The sequence below is a fragment of the Dasypus novemcinctus genome, chromosome X (assembly GCF_030445035.2).
Source record: "Dasypus novemcinctus isolate mDasNov1 chromosome X, mDasNov1.1.hap2, whole genome shotgun sequence".
Lineage (NCBI taxonomy): Eukaryota > Metazoa > Chordata > Mammalia > Cingulata > Dasypodidae > Dasypus > Dasypus novemcinctus.
In genome coordinates, this window is record NC_080704.1 from 56,631,585 (window position 1) to 56,651,790 (window position 20,206).

The 20,206-nt window shown below is 41.4% G+C and overlaps 1 protein-coding gene and 1 long non-coding RNA gene across 2 annotated transcripts in view; one reads left to right on the forward strand and one right to left on the reverse strand.

Annotated features, from left to right (window-relative positions):
• The first annotated feature begins 228 nt into the window (after positions 1–228).
• GLOD5 (glyoxalase domain containing 5) lies at positions 229–19,649 on the forward strand. Its single transcript, XM_058291264.1, has 4 exons — positions 229–346; positions 8,235–8,372; positions 17,549–17,704; positions 19,311–19,649. The coding sequence occupies exons 1-4, from the start codon at positions 284–286 to the stop codon at positions 19,434–19,436; spliced, it is 483 nt and encodes a 160-aa protein (XP_058147247.1). The 5' UTR covers positions 229–283; the 3' UTR covers positions 19,437–19,649.
• LOC131277180 (uncharacterized) overlaps positions 1,819–20,206 on the reverse strand; it is a 29,261-nt gene continuing 10,873 nt past the window's right edge. The window contains exons 2-3 of the long non-coding RNA XR_009184347.2: positions 7,872–7,995; positions 1,819–2,004 (exon numbers count right to left, since the gene is read on the reverse strand). This is a non-coding gene — a long non-coding RNA (uncharacterized lncRNA). The remainder of the gene's footprint in view (positions 2,005–7,871; positions 7,996–20,206) is intronic.

Below are 20,206 nucleotides of genomic sequence, written 5' to 3' on the forward strand. Positions count from 1 at the left end.
TTATTTATTTATTTTTCTCTATTTTTTAAAAAATGTTACATTCAAAAAATATAAGAGGTCCCCATATACTCCCCACCCTTAAGTCTTTTACTTCCTAGGCCCTGCGTTTTATGTCAGAGTCCTTGTACTTGCACCTACCTCTGCCACCGCCAGCAGACCTCAGCTTGTGGCCCTCCTCCCACTCTTGCCCTTTGATCTCCAGGCAATGGGCCAAAGGGTTGTCCGGAGATCTCCGAGCAAGGGCAGACACTTCTCCCAGCTCAGTCGGGGACACGTACCCTCCATGCTGTGCCGTGTGCCTTCTAGGCTGCCAGTCAGGATGTGGGGCAGGACTTCAGCAAAACAGGTGAATGGGGTGCCTCCTGGGGTCCTTGGGCACGGGTGCTGGCGCTGAGGCTGGGGACCCCCGTCCCAAATCTGGTAACCGGATTCCCTTCTGGGCGGGTCATCCTGGTGTGCTGACTTCTATCTTCCCATCCTCTCTTTCATTCCCTCTTTCAAAGACAAGCAGAGGGCAGCAGAGGAACATGGATAGACCTTGCGCTAGCAGACTGAGGGTCCCTTCAGATACAAACACGCCTGAAGGTGTGGGCCTGGGCTGAGGGCTGGCTGTTCCCTCAGGGTGGTTCCAGCCAGCTCTGGGGGAACTAGTTCAGTAAGAGACAGGTGGAGGGAGACAAAGGTGGCTCTTTTAGGATGTCCCTGAGGCTGTCTTGATGGGGCTGGGTAGGGAGGGGTCAGGAGGATTAATTTTAAGAATCCCAGGTCCCCTGGCACTGTGCAGGGTACACTGAAGAGGACTTTGTAAGAAGATAGAAGCCTTCCCCGTGTGTGTATGGGGCAAGCATCACGTTTGGGACGTTCTGACTACGCCGATTTTTATAGGGTTGTTTTGAGAAATAAAAGGGATTATGTTTTTTATAGTGCTTAGAATAGGACTTGGGACACAGTATATCTTTTTTATTTCTGCACTTATTTATTCATTTATTTTTATTTTTTTAGGAACCGGGGATTGGACCCGGGACCTTGTATGTGGGAAGCCTGCACTCAACCACTGAGCCACACCGGCTTCCCTGAGTTAGTTTTTTCACTTGTTTTGCTTGTTTGTTTCTGTCTTTAGGAGTCACCGGGAATTGAACCCAGGACCTCCTGTGCGGGAGGTGAGCCCTCAATTGCTTGAGCCATATCCACTCCCACTACATCTTCTATGATTACTGTCTTGACAATCTTTTTGTAAACCAGACTCCCTAACCTCACTTCCAAAACCATGACATGAACCCTGCCTTCCCCTCCAGTTCACCCCTCACTCACTCTTGGAATTCTAAGCCACACTGGCCTCCTTCTTATGCCTTAAAAAAGCCATCCCTGCTCATCATTGAGATCTGAGCTAGCTGGAGCTCCAAGTCTGCGAAGCAGGATATGGGCTGTGAATCTGAGCTGGTAGGACATGGAATAATGGGAAAAATCGATTGAGTTAATTTACAAGTTGGGGAGGGGATGCATCTAAAGTGGTGCTCAGGGGAAATCTATAGTTCTGCCTGGATAGATCAGAAAAGAAGAAAAGTTGAAAATCAGTGATCTGAGCTTCCAAATCACGAATCTGGGAAAGGAATAGTAAGTTGAACACTAAGAAAGCAGAAGGAAGGAAATGAAAAAGATAAGTGCAAAAACTGGTGAAATAGAAAGCAAACATACAACAGAGAAAGTCAACAACGTCAAATATTGGTTCTTTGAACAGACTAATAAAATAATATTCATAATTTCTGTTTTCTCTCAAGAAATTGAGAGGGAAAATATAAATAACCAATATCAGTAATGAAAAGGGGATGTTATTACAGATTCCAGACATTACAAGGATATTAAGATTTTTAATGTATCACTTTATTTCCAATGGAGCCTAAATGTCAGTCATTTTCTTATCCCACTGCTTCTGTGTCCATGTGGGTCTCTGGCACCCAGGAGTCCAGCAGAACTCAGCAATTTTGCTGTTGCCTCTTCAATGCACTAAAATACAATAACACAGTATTTTTCAGCTGGGGCTCAGTGAAATTGATTATTTAAAATGAAATGGTTTAAAAGGAATTGAATACAGTGGAAGAGAATAGAATAGCATAGGGTGGAGTGGAGTGGAATGGAGTGGAATGGAGTGGAATGGAATGGAATGGAATGGAATGGAATGGAATGGAATGGAATGGAATGGAATGGAAACAGTCAGACTTTATTTTGTGCCAGGCACTGGGCCTAATTGTTGCAATGGATATTTCTTAAACAAATATTATTAAACATTTGCTAGTTGTTTGGGACACATTGGGGGAACAAAAGAGAGAAAGCCTTATTTTTATGAAACTTAAATTCTGGTCAGGGAGACATATATTAGCACATGCAGAAATCCTGAGGCTAAAAGAGTTCCAGGAAGATGGCAGTGGAGTAGGCAGGCAGGGCTCAACTCTCACAAAAACAATGGCGAAAGGGCCAAAAGCTGTCCGAGGGAACTGCTTTGGGGGTCAGCAGACCAGAACAGTGCTGAGAAACTCCCAGGAGGGTGAAGGAAAGAGATGAAGAACTTGAAACGACAAACTTGAGTTACTGAACCCCTGTGGCAGCTGGGAAGGGCTCCTATCCTCCACACTCAAGACGTTAAGCCTAGATAAAACACCTGAGTGACTGCAGCTGACTGAGAGGGGAATAGATGTCTTCATCCCCTTCAGCTATTACAAGGGAAGAGCAAGGGTGAGTCAGAGGGCTTCTCTTCAGTGAATTCAGCCAGCAGAGCTTGCTTTGAATCTCGGTTCTGGCCAGACTAGAAACACACTAAAGTAGAGGTTAAAAAGAAACACCTCTGTGGAAAGGTTCACCAATGAGTGCCATCTGCTGACCAGCCAGGAAATTCAAAGGCGAAAAACCCCTTTTAGGGCTTTCTTTAGCCCATGCCTGGAAGAAAATCTGTGCTCCATTAGTGAGTCCCTGGCCTGATTTTGCTAACTTAAGCTGGGCAAATTTTTTTCTTGAGCAACTGGGGGCCAGGATTGAACCCAATGCCTTGTATGTGGGAAGCTGGTGCTCAATCACTGAGCCACATCAGCCCCCCTCAGTTGGTTTTTTCACTTGTTTTGCTTATTTTTTGTTTTTTTTGGGTTTTTTTAGGAGGCACCGGGAACCAAACCCAGGATCTCCCATGTGGGGAGCAGGCACTCAACAGCTTGAACCATATCCACTCACATGGACAATTTTAAAGATTTAGAATAAGTTGAACTAAAAATCAAAGAAGAGGGAAGTGAATTTGGCTCATGTGATAGAGCGTCCACCTACCACATGGGAGGTCCAGGGTTCAAACCCAGGGCCTCCTGGTCTGTGTGGTGAGCTGGCCCACGCGCAGTGCTGATGCATGCAAGGAGTGCTGTGCCACACAGGGGTGTTTCCTGCATAGGGGAGCCCCACGCACAAGGTGAGAGCCACCCTGCAGGAAAAAGTACAGCCTGCCCAGGAGTGGGGCTGCACACATGGAGAGCTGACGCAGCAAGATGACGCAACAAGAAGAGACACAGATTCCCGGTGCCGCTGACAAGAATCCAAGCAGACACAGAAGAACACACAGTGAATGGACACAGAGAACAGACAATGGGGTGGGGGGGAAGGGGAGAGAAACAAATAAAAATAAATCTTTTTTAAAAAAATTAAAGAAGAGCTGTGGGGGGAAAAACACTAGGCTAGAGAGAGAATTGACCATCAGAGTAAATTCACCAACATATTCAGATGCCTAGACATCAGTAAAAACTTAAGTGATACTAGGAAACAGGAAAAGATGACCCAGTTAAAGGAACAAATCAAATATCCTGAAGAGATACAGGATTTAGATAACTAATCAGTGATAATCACACAAATCTCCTAAATCAATTCAAGGAGTTAAAGGAAAACGTGACTAAAGAGATAAAGCGTATTCAGAAGACACTGGTTGAGCATAAAGAACAATCTGAAAGCCTACAAAGAAAAGTAACAGAGCTTATGGGAATGAAAGACATGACAGATGAGATTAAAAATACATTACAGGGGAAGTGGACTTGGCCCAGGGGATAGGGGGTCCGTCTACCACATGCGAGGTCCGCAGTTCAAACCCCGGGCCTCCTTGACCCGTGTGGCGCTGGCCCATGCGCAGTGCTGATGCACACAAGGAGTGCCCTGCCACGCAGGGGTGTTCCCCACATAGGGGAGCCCCACACGCAAGGAGTGTGCCCTGTAAGGAGAGCTGCCCAGCGTGAAAGAAAGTGCAGCCTGCCCAAGAACGGTGCCTCCCACATGGAGAGCTGACACAGCAAGATGATGCAACAAAAAGAAACACAGATTCCCGTGCCACTGACAACAGAAGTGCACAAAAACAAGAACATGCAGCAAATGGACACAGAGAACAGACAACTGGGCGGGGGACGGGGAGAGAAATAAATAAATCTTTTAAAAAAATACATTAGGGAAGCGGATTTGGCTCAACTGATAGAGCGTCCGCCTACCACATGGGAGGTCCAAGGTTCAAACCCAGGGCCTCCTAACCCATGTGGTGAGCAGGCCCACGCGCAGTGCTGGTGTGCGCATTGAGTACTGTGCCATGCAGGGGTGTCCTCCACATAGGGAAGCCCCACATGCAAGGAGTGCATCCTATAAGGAGAGCCACTCTGCGTGAAAAAAGCACAGCCTGCCCAGGTGTGTCACCACACACAGAGAGAGCTGATGCAGCAAGATGACACAATAGAAAGAGACAGAGATACATGGTGCTGCTGACGAGAATCCAAGCAGATACTGAAGAACACACAGAGCGAATGGACACAGAAAGCAGACAACAGGGTGGGAGAAGGGGAGAGAAATTTTTTAAAAAACATTAAAAAAACACATTAGAGGCACATAACTGCATATTTGAATTGCCTGAAGACAGAACTAGTGGTTTCAAGGATAGAACATCTGAACTGGAAAAGACAGGAGAACAGAAAGAGAAAAGAATGGGGGGAAAAAAACAACAGAACAGGGCCTCTGGGAATTGAATGACAACATGAAATGCATGGATATATGCATTATCATTGTTCCAGAAGGAAAAGAAAATGGGAAAGGGGCAGAAAGAATATTTGAGGAAATAATGATCAAAAACTTCCCAACCCTTATAAGAGACATAAATATCAATATTCAAGAAGGATAATGCACCCCAAACAGAACAATCCCAATAGACCTACCCCAAGACACCTACTATTCAAAATGACAAGTATCAGATATAAAGAGAGAGGAATCTGTAAGCAGCAAGAGAAAAGTAAAGCATCATGTACAAGGGAACTTCAATAAGATTAAGTGCTGACCTCTCACCAGAAACCATGGAGGAGAGAAGAAAGTGGTATGATGTATTTAAGGTACTGAAAGAGAAAAACTGTCAGCCAAGAATTCTGTATCCTGCAAATCTGTCTTTCAAAAATGAGGATGAGTTTAATTTTCACAGACAAACCAAAACCAAGAGAGTATGTTACCAAAAGACCTAACTACAAGAGATACTAAACGGAGGACTGCAGCCTGAAAGGAAAAAGTGAGAGACATAGAGAAGAGTGTAGGAATGAAGTTTATTAGGAAGGGTAAATTAAAGGATAAAAAGACAGACAATAGTATGATATGACAACAGAAAGGCAACGGACAAAATGGATGAAATAAGTAATGCCTTTACAGTAATAACAATGAATGTTAATGGATTGAACTCCCCAAACAAACACATAGAACGATAGAATGGATAAAAAATATGAGCTACCTATACGCTGTCTACAAAAGACTCACCTCAGATGTAAGGACACAACCAGGCTGAAACTGAAAGATTGGAAAAAGTTATTCCATGCAAATAGTAACCAAAAAAGAGTTGGAGTAGTGATACTAATATTAGACAAAATAGATTTTAAAATGTAAAACTGTTATAAGGAATGAAGAAGGCCATTACAGATTAATAAAAGGGGCAAGAAGAAATAACTATACTAAGTATAGTTATTTAGCATAGTAACCTGAGTGTCCCAAGATACATGAGCGCACACTGGCAAAGCTGAAGGGAGAAATAGATGTCTGTACAATAATATTTGGAGACTTCAATTCACCACTCTCAGCATTAGATAGAACATCTGGACAGAGGATAAATAAAGAAACAGAGGGCTTGAATAATACATAAATGAACTAGATCTAACAGACATTTATAGAGTATTATAGCCCCAAATTCAGAATACACACTCTTTTCAAGTGCTCATGGATCCTGCTCCAGGACAGACCACATGCTGGGTCATAAGACAGGACTCTATAAACTTAAAAAGATTGAAATTATAGAAAACACTTTCTCTGATGATAACATAATAAAGCTGGAAATCAATAATGGATGGAAAAAGGGAAAATTCATAAATCTATGGAAATTAAAAAACACTCATAATCAGTGGGTCAAAGAAAAAATTGGAAGAGAATTCAGCAAATATCTTGATACAAATGAAAATGAGAGCACAACATATCAAAACTTATGGGACACTGCAAAGGCAGTGCTGAGAAGGAAATTTATAGCCTTCAGTACTTACATTAAAAAAGAAGACGGGGTGGTGGGGTTGAATGGGACCTCATATTTTTTGAATGTAATATTTTTACAAAATGAATTAAAAAAATTTTAAAAAGTTAAAAATTAAAAAATTAAAAAATAAAAAAAAGAAGAGCTAAAATTGAAGATCTAACTGTACACCTGGAGGAACTAGAAAAAAGAACAAGCTAATTCCAAACCAAGCCAAAGGAAAGAAATATTAAAAATCAGAGCAGAAATAAATGAAATTGAGAACAAAAATAAAAACATAAAGAGAATTAAAAACACCAAAAAAGTTGGTGATTTGAGAAGATCAACAAAACAGACAAAACTTTAGCTAGACTGACAAAGAAAAAAGAGACAACAAATAAATAAAATCAGAAAAGAGAGGAGGAACACTACCACTGACCCCACAGAAATAAAAGCGATCATAAGAGGATACTATAAACAACTGTACACCAAAAACCTAGACAATGTAGACAAGATGGACAAATTCCTACAAATAGAAAAACAAACTACACTGACCTGAGAAGAAATAGAAGACCTCAACAAACCAATCACAAGTGAAGAGATTGAAAAAGTCATCAAAAACCTCCCAAAGATGAAAAGCCCAGGACCAGATGGCTTCACCAGTGAATTCTACCAATCATTCAAAGACAATACCAATCTTGCTCAAGCAGAACAGTGTAGCTTGCAATTCAAGAGCAATGGATGAGGCTATAGAAGTTGGAGGTCATGGGAGGAAGTTTAATTCTTAACAAAATGTTTACGACATAATGATGATGATGATATTAATAATAATAATAGTTAACCATTTTATAGTACTCACTACGTGTCAAGCATTGTTCTAAGCCTAAAATATAACTCTTTTTAAAATCTTGATAGCAATGTTGCAAAATAACTATAAAATTATACCCATTTTACAGAAGGGAAAACCAAGGCACAGAGAGATTAATTAAATATCAATCTGGCTCCAGATTCTGTTCTATTAACCAATATACTCTACAACCTATAGTGCTACACCACAGGTCCCTTACAATCTTGTAGCAAGCATTATGTAAATACACAAATTACTAAAGAACATAAGTCACAAAAATACAAGGGAAAGATCTGGTGGGGAGTGTCCTGAAGGCTGGAAGGAGAGTAGAGCGGCATACCCTCCAAACTGATGCCAAGATGGATCTGTAAACACACTTGCCTAGAAACAACTATTTCATCTTGGATACTCCCTTCATGTCCTGTCCTCTATGATCACAGCAATAAGTGGGAAAGAAGAAGGCTGGATTAAAATTGGCCAATGGAGGTTTACTTTCATCAGGTTGGGCCTCCTCTGTGTTTTGTCATTTCTTGAAAAAGAGAAGAATTCCAGTTTGGAGAAAACAAGGGAAGGTCTGGTCTTGGTCTCCACTTCCTTTATCATCACCTCTATCTCTCTGTAAGGAGAAAGAGAACAATAAAACAGTGGATAGTAGTCATGGCAGACCTGTGGACTCATGTGTATCTGTGCTTGGGCAATAAGACCCTACTGAAGTTTTCTCCCAGGACTTTCCCCCTTCAAATAGGGTTGAGGAAGAAGTGTAGTAACTGGGGAAGGTAAGGGAGGTGAGGTGAAGGAAACATGGGAGTGAGGCATGGCAATGTGGTGTCATCGGACTTTTTTTTTTTTTTTCAGTCATGGAGGGACAGTAGCCAGACTCCTTTCCCATGTCTTATCCATAGACTTGACCACATCGTGATGACAGTAAAGAGCATCAGAGACACCACCATGTTTTATTCCAAGATCCTGGGCATGGAGGTCATGACTTTCAAGGTAATCTCTTCTTCAAATGCTACATTGCAGGTGGAGTAAAATTCAAGTATAACACTTCAAAAATAACGTAACTCCAAATACAAAAGCACAGGAAAATTGATAGAAAAGGTAAAAAGATAGCCCACCCCAGTCAGTCAAGATGGCAGAATGAGATATTTCAGGGCCACATCACCCCACAGAAGTTTTGAACAACCAGCAAGAACTGACAGAAACATCTTTCTCAGGGCCCCAGAAAAGAGTTAAAGGACTATAGTAACAGGGTGAGCACTGAATCAAGAAAAAGACTTCTTAAAAGTAGTAGGCTCTTGATCGCCATGGCTGGCGCCTTCCCCACACCTCACCATTTCCAAACTGAGCAGGCCTGCACTCCTAGCATGGGTCTCTGATCCTGGTTTCAGAGGGAGCAGAGTAACCCTCATGTACATACTGGGAGCATGCATGTCTGGTGGTGGCCTGAATTTGCTCTGTATGTAGAAGGCAGCTCACAGATCTCTCCTACAGAATGCTGTGGGAAAGCTCTGAAAGGGTTGCCTGGAGCAAGGGATTGCTGGCTGTAGGACACACAGTACAGTGCCCAGGACTATGAAGGAACTGTTCCCTAGGGAATGGAGGACATTTAGAACCATCCAAAGAGGGGAGTTCGTAGGGCTATAAGCTCATGCCCAAGACAAGATATATGTGCAGAACGGATCAGGGAGGCTCCTACACTTTGGCCTCAAGCTATTCTCTAAACTCATTGTCTGGTTAAGTCCTGAAGAAGAGCACTTGCACATGTCAATTTGCAAAGACTAGGAAAGGTCTGTCTTTTTTCCTTCTTTTTTTTTTTTTTCCATCCTGGAATTCAAGTAATGTGGATAATCCCACTGAATGGTATGCTTGGGAGTGATTGAGATTGGAAAGTTTATGTTGTATGTTCCCACAATTTAAAAAAAGAGACCAATTAAAGACACAATGACAAAGACAATACATGATCTTGGATGGTGTGGCAGTTTGATATTGTTTATGAGTTCCAAAAATAGATATCGGATTATGTTTGTGAACTGGTCTGTTCCTCTGGGCATATTAGATTGTATTAGATTCAGTGGGTTCACTTTTACTGGATTAAATTATCATTAAGGCTTTGATTGGGCCATGTCAGTAAGATGTTGAGTCCCTGCCCCCTTGGTGGGTGGGGACTCACAGAGAAAATTACACAGCAGAGAAGAGAGTTTGGAGTTTTGGTTGCTGGAACCCTGGAAAGTAGACACACAGGAGAAGAACACAGAGGAATAGAGATAGCTCTATAGACACGGCGGAGGCTCCAGGAGGAGATGAGCCATTTGCCAGATAGTTTACCACTATCCTCATGGAGAGAGCAGAACAGCTGAGCCGGGAGGGAAACAAGCACTGGGAGAGAGACAAGATTTATCCCAACCTACAGCTGATATTGGGAGAAGCTGGGACCAGGGGGCCTTAAGAGGAAGAGAAAGCCTGAACCCTTGCAGATGCCAGCAGCCATCTTGCTCCAACATGTTGCAACAGACGTTGGTAAGGGAAATAACTTATGCTTTATGGCCTGGTAACTATAAGCTTCTACCCCAAATAAATACCTTTTATAAAAGTCAGTAGATTTCTGGTATTTTGCATCAGCACCCCTTTGGTTAACTAATACAGATGGGATCTGTCTAGCAAGGGAGGAGAAAATGCTCAAAAGGACATTATTTGGCCATATGAAAAACTGGAATATAGACTGTAAGCTTTATATCAATGTTAAATTGCTTGAAGTCAATAACTGCACTTAAGGTGGTTACATAAGTGAATATATTTGTTCTTAGGAAATGGACATGGAAGTATTATGTGTTCAATGAACATGGTGTATAGAACCTACACTCAAGTGCTCAGGAAATGGGATTGATAAATACATAGAATGATACAGCAAATGTGGCAAAAAAAAATAAAATTGGTGGATATGGATCTGTGGATCTGGGCAGGGAATGGGTGGGGTATGTTGAAGTTCTCTGTATGGGGTTTGCATTATTTTGGGGTTTTTTGCTTTTTTTTAAGATTTTATTAGGGCGGCGGACTTGGCTCAGTGGTTAGGGCATCCGTCTACCACATGGGAGGTCTGCAGTTCAAACCCCAGGCCTCCTTGACCCGTGTGGAGCTGGCCCAGGCACAGTGCTGATGCGCACAAGGAGTGCCGTGCCACGCAGGGGTGTCCCCCGCATAGAGGAGCCCCACGCACAAGGAGTGCGCCCCATAAGGAGAGCCGCCCAGCGTGAAAGAAAGTGCAGCCTGCCCAGGAATGGTGCTGCACACACGGAGAGCTGACACAACAAGATGATGCAACAACAGAAAAAACACAGATTCCCATGCTGCTGACAACAACAGAAGCGGACAAAGAAGACCACGTAGCAAATAGACACAGAGAGCAGACAACTGGGGGGGGGGAGGGTAAATAAATAAATCTTAAAAAAAAAATTTTATTTATTTCTCTCTCCTTCCCCCCTTCCCCCCTCCCCATTGTCTGCTCTCTTTGTCCACTCACTGTGTGTTCTTTTGTGTCCACTTGCACCCATGGTGGCACCGGGAAACTGCGTCTCTTTTGTTTTGTTGTGTCATCTTGCTGTGTCAGCTCTGTGTGTGCACCACTCCTGGGCAGGCTGTGCTTTTTTCTCGCGGGGGGGTCTCCTTGCAGGGCACACTCCTTGTGTGTGTGGCACAGCACTCTTTGTACAGGGCAGCTCTGCGTGTGGGCCAGCTCACCACACAGGTCAGGAGGCCCTGGGTATCAAACCCTGGACCCTCCCATATGGCAGGCGAATGCTCTATTAGTTGAGCCACATCTGCTTCCCTGTGTTGTTTTTGTAACTATCTTGTAAGTTTAAACATATTTCAAAATAAAATTTTTTTTTTGTAAAAAAAAGATAAAATGATCAATGAAGGAGGTTTCAGATTTCAATAATGGGACTTCCAAAGAGAGAACAGAGAAAAAAAGGTGAAGGGAATTATCATAGAAATAATGTGAAAGAACTTTCTGGTCTTCATAGAGAAATGGTTAACTGAGTATCTGCATATTGACACTTAGATACATCCTTAGGAAATTATAGCACATGATAATGAAATAGAAGATCCTAAGAGCTTTCAGAGAGATTTAAAAGTAGCATACAAAGGAATACAGAGGAAACAGAAACATACAAATGTCATATTTCCCAAGAATCACACTAGAGACTAGAAGACAATAGAATAACACACCCAAGATTCTTAGGGAAAAATGTCAAAAATGGGATTCCATGCCCAACCAAGGATAAGCTTTATGAATAAAGCATTCTTAGACATAAAAAGACTCAGAAATCTTGACCACTTGCTTGAAAATTACTTGAGGGTATGCTACATCAAAATGAGTAATCGATTAAGCCAGGAATGAGAAAGATATGGAATTCAGGATGTAGTGGATCCCAAGAAGAAGATCCCAGAAAGGTAGCTAGAGAACTATCAATCCAGTTTGGGACAGGGAGGAAAAAAAAGGTCCTAGGAATGAGAAATCCAAGGATAAAAAAGAGGATTTCAGGTTTAAAACTATCCTTGAGAATTCAGAATGACTTCAAAAGTGGTAAAAGTGGGGAAGTGGCTGTGGCTCAACTAGTTGGGCTCCCGTCTACCATATGGGAGGCCTTGGGTTCACGTCCCAGGGCCTCCTTGTGAAGGCAAGCTGGCCTGTGCACCGCGGAGAGCTGATGGCTGTGCACCGCAGAGAGCTGGTGCAGCAAGATGATGCAACAAAGGGAGACAAGCAGATACAGAAAAAAAAAGAATGTGCAGCAAATGGACACAGAAGAGACAGCAAAGAATGGAACAAGCTACAAGGGGGGGGGAGGGATGGATAAATAAATAAATAAATTTTAAAAATTAAAAAAAATGTTTAAAAAGTGGTAAATGCAGGAGAGAAAGCAAAAAAAAAAAAAATCACACTTTTAAGTAAAGCTGTACCAAAATGAAATGTAATCACAGAATGCACTGTGCAATATACAATATTTTCACAGTAATAATAATGTAAATATAATATTTCTGGATTTTTCAACTTTAAAACTCAACCTATAGGAAAAGTAAGGATAGCTTAATTATGGTTCCATGTATGCCAAATGTATGCTATGGACCATGGTTGGTGGTAATAGTCTGATGATACTATCTCATAATCTATAACAAATGTTCACATGGTTTCAAGGGGATAGGCTGAGCACATGTTGAGGTCTTCCTCCAGCACCAACATAATGATAACTGGATAAAACAAAATAATAAATCCATACATTCAGAGCCACTTAAAAGGGAAAAAGGGGAACTACCAGCAGACCAGGAACTGAGGAAATTAAGGAGAATGACACAAAGAGAAGCCATAGACACAGAGGAAGATATAGCCACAGAGGGGAGTTACAGGCCAGGGTATGCAAAGAATTCTATTTTAGAAGATGGTGTCATTAGCTAGGGCAAGAATATTCCATTTAGGCTAACATTTTGGAGAAACAAGTTGCATAACCAGAAGACCAGCCCTCAAGGTGCTCTGCCCGATGAGCTAAACTGTCCTTCCTGTACTCGCTGAAAATAGTGAAAGCCATTGCACTAACTCCCCACTATCTTTTTTTGTTTGTTTGTTTTTATCCCCCCCTCCCCGCCCCCCCTCCCCCCCGCACTATCTTACAGTCTAACAAGAAATCCTCAGATACAAAGATAATATATTCTGGAATCACCAAGCATTTAGGAAAACCAACATTATGAAAGACAGAAAAAATTCAACAGATCAATCGACACCTGAAGAAACAGTGTTAATAAAGCAATCATAATAGGACTTTCTCCTGACACTTGAGGAAAAAGGCATTAACAGAATAATCATAATTTGACTTTAAAGTTTACTGAGTAGTATTATTCGATAATTTAGAATTAATTATGATTTATTGTTAAATAAAATATTTAATTTCCTTGGGATGCTAAAGTGTTTTGTGTTCCACAAAACAAGAACAGGCAGTTCAGAAAAAGGGCCAGTTAGTGATCTTAGAAATAAAAAATATATAAATGTTAATTGTTTTAAACAGGTGAAAAAGAGAGTTAATTAAAGGTAAGATTAGGCCAAGGCCGTTCCTCAAGAAGCTAAATATAGAACTGCCCTTTGATCCAGCAATTCCCCTACTAGGAATATATCCAGAAGAACTAAAAACTGTGACACAAACAGACATCTGCATATCAATGTTCATAGCAGCATTATTCACAATTGACGAAAGATGGAAACAACCTAAGTGTCCATCAGTCAATGAATGGATAAACAAAATGTGGTATATATATATATGATGGAATACTATGCTGCAGTAAGAAGAAATGAAATTCGGATACATACGATAACATGGATGAATCTTGAAGACATTATGCTAAGTGAAGCAAGCCAGAAATAAGAGGACAAATATTGCATGGTCTCACTAATACGAACTAAATACAAAGAATAAACGCATGGAGTTAAAACCTAGAGTGTGGGTTATTAGGAGACAAGAGGAGGGGTAAGAAGGACTACTGGTGCTTAATGCATGCAGAAGTTTTAACTAACTGTAAAAGTGTGGAAATGGATAGGGTTGATGGTAACACATTATAGTGAGTAGCTGCTGGTTTATAAATGGAAATGTGGCTGAAAAGGGTAGTCTAGGGGAATAAATGTCAATAGAAAGAAAGCTAGAGAGTAATCTAGGGACTGAATAACACAGCGAACCCAGAGGTGGATGAAAATTGTGGTTGATGGTACAGACGCAAGGGTGTCCTTTGTGAGCTAGAGCAGATGTATGTCACTATCGCAGGGTGGTGGGAATGTGGAGAAGCATGGGAAAACTACAACTGGTGTGACCTATGAACTGTGGTTAACACCAATACTGTAATATTCATGCATCTATGCCAAAGATGTACTATGTTGATAATAGAGGGTTATGGAAAAAGTGTGCCAAATGTATGCTATGGACCATGGTTCGTGGTAATAGTCTGATGATATTATCTCATAATCTATAACAAATATTCCACCACGGTGTGGTATATTGGTGAAGGGGTAGTGGGAATTCTGCACATGTGCATGATTGTTTCGTAAGTTCACAACTTTTGTAATAAAAATATATTGGGGGAAAAACACACCAAATGTAAGATAGGGACTATAGTCAGTAGTAAGATTTTTACCATATTCTTTCATAATTTGTACCAAATGTTTCATAACAATGCAAGGTTGGTGGTGGGTGATGTGGGGAACCCCTACGTGAAGATATGCATGTTTATTTTGTAAGTTCACAACTTTTACTATACACTTTTTGGTTATGTATTTTCGTGTGTGAATGATATATTTCAATTAAAAAGTGGAAAAAAAAAAAAAGATTAGGCCAGGAACCCTGCCAAAATAGCACAAAGAACAAAGATATGGAAAATGTAGAAAAAATCCTAAGAGACAGAGCATAGATAGAGAAATTCCACCATCTGTTAAAGAAGAGTCCCTGATAAAGATTATAAACAGAATGAAGGGAAGTCAATACTTGAACAAACAATAGCTGAGAATTGTCCAGAACTTTAAAAAATGTAGATCTTATATTAAAAGGGCCTATGGAATGGCAAATGGTAAAATTTTTAAAACTAAGATGTAACACTTTGCAAAAACATAGTATGCAGTATCAGAGGATACATGATGACAAGGACAGGTCTTGAAAGCATTATGCTAAGTGATAAATTAGAAACAGAATCTGGTCTACAGCTTGGTACCACTTATAACACACATGCATAAAAAATAATAGTATACATTGTACAATAACTTATAAAAACAAAAGGATACACATCAAATATATTATAATGCTTGCCTAAGGTGGGGACAGGAATGGAGAATGGAGATAAAAAGTATAAATGCACAAATGAAACAGAAGAGGAGACTTGCATGGACCAATGATGATAATGAAGCAAATGATGCTTCAATTCTCTGTACTTAGATGCATTGGAGAGAAATTTCAGAACATCTGGGATCAAGAAAAATCCTAAATGCTACAGGAGTGGAGCTTGGGTGTATTACCTACAAAAGAATGAAAAGCAAATTAACATCAGACTTCTCAACAGCAATACCAGATTCAGGAAGACAATGAAGGAACATATTAAAAGGGTTTGGGGAAAATAACCTACAACCTAGAATGTTGTATCCAGCCAAACCATCATGGACATGCAAACGTGAAATAAAGTAATTTTCAGATGGAACGGGTGTGGTATCATTTATGGTGATATAAAAGAAAGAAATATAAAAATTGTAAAAGAAATGACAGGAGTTGAGAGGTACAGGAGAGGGAGGAGCTATGAAGGGAGGGATAGTAAGACTGATGACATACTCCCTATCCATTTAAAAATAAAGATGCAAGTGGGTTATTTAAAAATTGTAAAGGAACCACAAGAGGAACTAAAAATGATGATAGAATTCTATTGGTAAGGGTAGTGGTGTGGATGAGGTAAATTCCCATTTATCATGTTTGGGAGATGATAGACAATGTCCAAAGTTGCTAACTCAATAAATAGAGGTGCATCAGTTAGGGACTGAGTTTGGAGGCATGCAGGAGAAAACTACACTAACAGTGGGTTAAGTAATATAGGGTTTTATTTTCTCTCATTTAACAACCCGTCCAGAGGTAGGCAGTCAGGTCTTAGGCAGTGACTGGGAAAAAGGAGGAAGTGAGTAGACAAAAAATACCAGCTCAGTGGGGCAGGGAGGTTCCCGGAAATCCTACCCATGACCTTTGCTAACATCTCATTGTCCAGTCTACCCTACATGGCCTCCCTTCTCTACAAGGTATGCTGGGAAATGTAGGTTTTTTGCAAGCTGGACACACAATTGACTTCATTGAAATGTGGGTTGTGTTTACAAGGGGAAAAAAAGGAGGAGGGAAACAGATGTGGCTCAAGGATTTGGGCACCCGCCTACCACTTGGAAGGTCCCAGGTTTGGTTCCCAGTGCCTCCTATAAAAAAGAAGAGCACACAACGAATAGAAAGCAGACAATGAGTGCAAACAATGAGGGGGATAGGGGAGAAATTAATAAATAAAATAAAAATTTTTTTAAAAAGGAAGAAATGTATATTGTGTAGGCAAGTTGCCATGGATGATATAAACATGTTAGTTATTTAGGCGGCAGACTTGGCCCAGTGGTTAGGGCGTCCGTCTACCACATGGGAGGCCTGCGGTTCAAACTCCGGGCCTCCTTGACCTGTGTGGAGCTGGCCCATGCGCAGTGCTGGTGTGCACAGGGAGTGCCCTGCCACGCAGGGGTGTCCCCAGCATGGGGGAGCCCCACGCACAGGGAGTGCACCCCATAAGGATCGCTGCCTAGCGCGAAAGAAAGTGCAGCCTGCCCAGGAATGGCGCCGAGCACACGGAGAGCTGACGTGGCAGGATGATGCAACAAAAAAATAGGCACGGATTCTCGTGCCACTGACAACAACAGAAGCGGACAAAGAACACGCAGTGAATGGACACAGAGAACAGACAACCGGGGTGGAGGGGGAGGGGGAGAGAAATAAATAAATAAATAAATAAATAAATAAATAAATCTTAAAAAAAACCCAAACATGTTATTTAGAGGTATGGAAATAATGTCCAGGAGAAATACAAACAAATATATATTTGAGGGGAAGCGATATGGCTCAGGCAACTGAGCTCCTGCCTCCCACACGGGGGGTCGCTGGTTCAGAAACAGGTACCTCCTAAAGAAGACAGTGAGGTGGCAAGATGGGCAGCACAGCAAGCTGATGCAAGAAGATGACACAAAAAGAGACATGGGGAGGAAAAACAGAATGACAGACACAACAAAGCAGGGAGCGGAGGTGGCTCAAGCAATTAGACACCTCCCTCCCACATCAGAGGTCCCGGGTTCGGCTCCTGGTGCCTCCTAAAGAAACAAGGAAGACAGATTCAGCAAGTGAAAAACAAGCGGGTGGGGAGAAATAAATAAATAAAACAAATCTTTTAAAAATATATATATTTGAGGTATAAACAGTTGCCTCAAGAGACTTGGGTGGATAAGGCAATGCTGTTTTTCATTCAAAGCCCTGTTCTATTTTTTAAAAGTTTGAAACTTGCTGGAGGTGGTAGTTGGGGCTTTAGCCCAAACTCATCTTGGGGGTTTATTTCTAGGTTGATTTCTCTCCCCCAAATAGGGAGACCGGAAAGCACTGTGTTTTGGAGACCAGAAATTTAACCTTCATGAAGTGGGAAAAGAATTTGAGCCCAAGGCTGCTCATCCGGTTCCTGGCTCCCTGGACATATGTCTGATCACAAAGATGCCTTTGGACAAAATGATCCAGCACCTCAAGGTGAGGCACACTTCCAATCTTTTTGAGAAAGCAGCTGCTCATACAGTGAAAACAGACACATGAGCCAGGGAAGACTTCCTTAGGCTCCAGGTTTCATGGGTTTCATCACATCCAGATCATGTCTGTACACAATTACTAATTCATTATTTTTTTGTTTAGGAGGTAACAGGGATTGAACCCAGGACCTCATACTTGGGAAGCAGGCGCTTAAGCACTGAGCCACATCTGCTCCCCGATGAGAGCTGGTTTTTTATTTTGTTTATTTGTTTGTTTGTTTGTTGTTAGGAGGTACTGGAGATCAAACCCAAGACCTTGTACATGGGAAGTGAGCCCTGAACCACTTGAGTTACATCCACTCCATTTTTTTATTAACATTGTTTTTCATGTAAACAAATGTATTTAAAAAGAAACTTCACATCACCCTTGTAAAAAATTATGCCTACATTCTTTCTTACATAAGTTTATGTAAAAAGAAAATGGCAACTAAAGAGATGATGGCAATTAAATTCACTACATGATCCTGGACTAGATCTAATAAGAGAATAGAAAAGGCCCAAAAGGACATTATTGGGACATGTGAAAAAATTGGAATATAGATTAGCTCTATGTCAAAATTTCTTGAACTTGATAACTACACTTAAGTAAATATCCTTCTTCTTAGAAAATGTACATGGAAGTATTATGTGTTCAAGGAGCATGATGTACACAACATACTCTCAAATGTTTAAAATTTGATTGATAGAAATAGATGGCTTGATAGGATGATATAGCAAGTATAGCAAAATGTTAAAATTGGTGGATCAGAGTATCTGGGGGTTGCATAGGGGAATATTGGAGTCCTCTGTAAAGGGTTTGTATTATTTTGCAACTGTCCTGTAAGTTTGAAATTATTTCAAAATAAAAAGTTTAAGAAAGAAAATAAGAAAAGGATGTTCAACCAAGTAAATGAGAACCACTCTATCTTTCCACAAAGGGAAAAGTAATTGTAAAAACAAAGTATTATACAAGCATGAAAATGTCATTAGAGTCTAGCTATTTCAGTTCCCTGAATACTCTGGGCCTAACATTAAAAAGGAAGATTTAGCAAGGATGGAGGCATTGAATATGTTTTGTGCAAGTCATTTGGACTCCTTTTCTGGAAAGTATCAGCAAAAAAGAGTGGTTTGAGGGTAGCAGGTATAGCCCAGTGGTTGGGCGCCTGCTTCACATGTATGCGGTCCCAGGTTCAATCTCCAGTGCCTCCTGGGAAAAAAAAGGACTTTTTTTGGGAAACAAATGGATAAAGCATAATGGTTAAGAGTATGGACTTTGGCGCAGACTCCCTGGGTTTGAATTCTGGCTTTACCACTAACTAGATAAGACCATATACTATTATCATCCCCATTCTGCAAATGAGGACACTGAGGTATAGAGCAGTTAAATACTCTGCACAAGGTAATATAGCTGGTAAGCAACTGCAGCCGAATGAGGGAGGGGAAAAGGGTAGGAGATGAGATCAGAAAGATACAGGGGTCTTATAGGGTCTTCTAGGCCACCATAAGAAATTAAATTTTTATCTCAAACATAGAGTGTGATGGATGACTTCTGTTTTCTCCTCCCACTTCAGGCTTGTGATGTTCCCATTGAGGAGGGTCCAGTCCCCAGGACAGGGGCAAAAGGGCCCATTATGTCCATCTACTTCCGAGACCCTGACAGAAACCTGATTGAGGTGTCCAACTATATTTCCTCATGACTGAGACTAGCCCTCCGCCCTTCAGTTCCTCACGACGGCCACCCTCTTCCTTCCTTCCTGCAAACCCTCACCTATCCCCAGACTTCAGGGGACTGAGAATTTTGGCACTTCACGCATCCTGCTGAGAGTCCCTGAGATGGGTTTGGGACCAAACCTACATGTCTGAATGTCCATTATCCAACTTCCTCAATAAATAAATAACTTCTCAATTAATGTGAACTCTTTATTATTACTGTCTCTGAGCTATGTAGGGGTTTTTGTATGGGGTATCAGGTCTCCGAGGTGTTTGGGGTCAATGACCAGGGTGACATCTCTGTGGACCAAATTCAGGTTCATCCCCTTGGAAATCAAAGCCCCTGACAGATTTCTCACTGTCAGTGAACCCATCCTTTCATTCTTTCCAAACTCGCCTCACCCCTTTCCAAGTGCGGCCTGCTGTTTTCTTCACCCCTTTGTCCTTACTGAACCCCAAAATCTCTACAATTCCCATTCTTGAATCAGCCCAGATGACATTATCGATTCCTGGAGAGCCTTCTGTGGTGTCACTACCAGGGTATTGTGCACTTTTTCCCGAGGGTCTGTGAGGCTCAGTCTCATCACACTTGAGGCTTAGCATTTGACAGAGTAGGTGGGACAATGCCAAGTTTCCTCTGTTTCTATCCCCTCACCATCAGGCCATTCGCTCATTCAGTAAACAAATATTTAGTGAGCACCTACCGTGTGCTAGGCTGTATTCCAGGATTGACAGTGTTAAACACAAAAAAAAACAC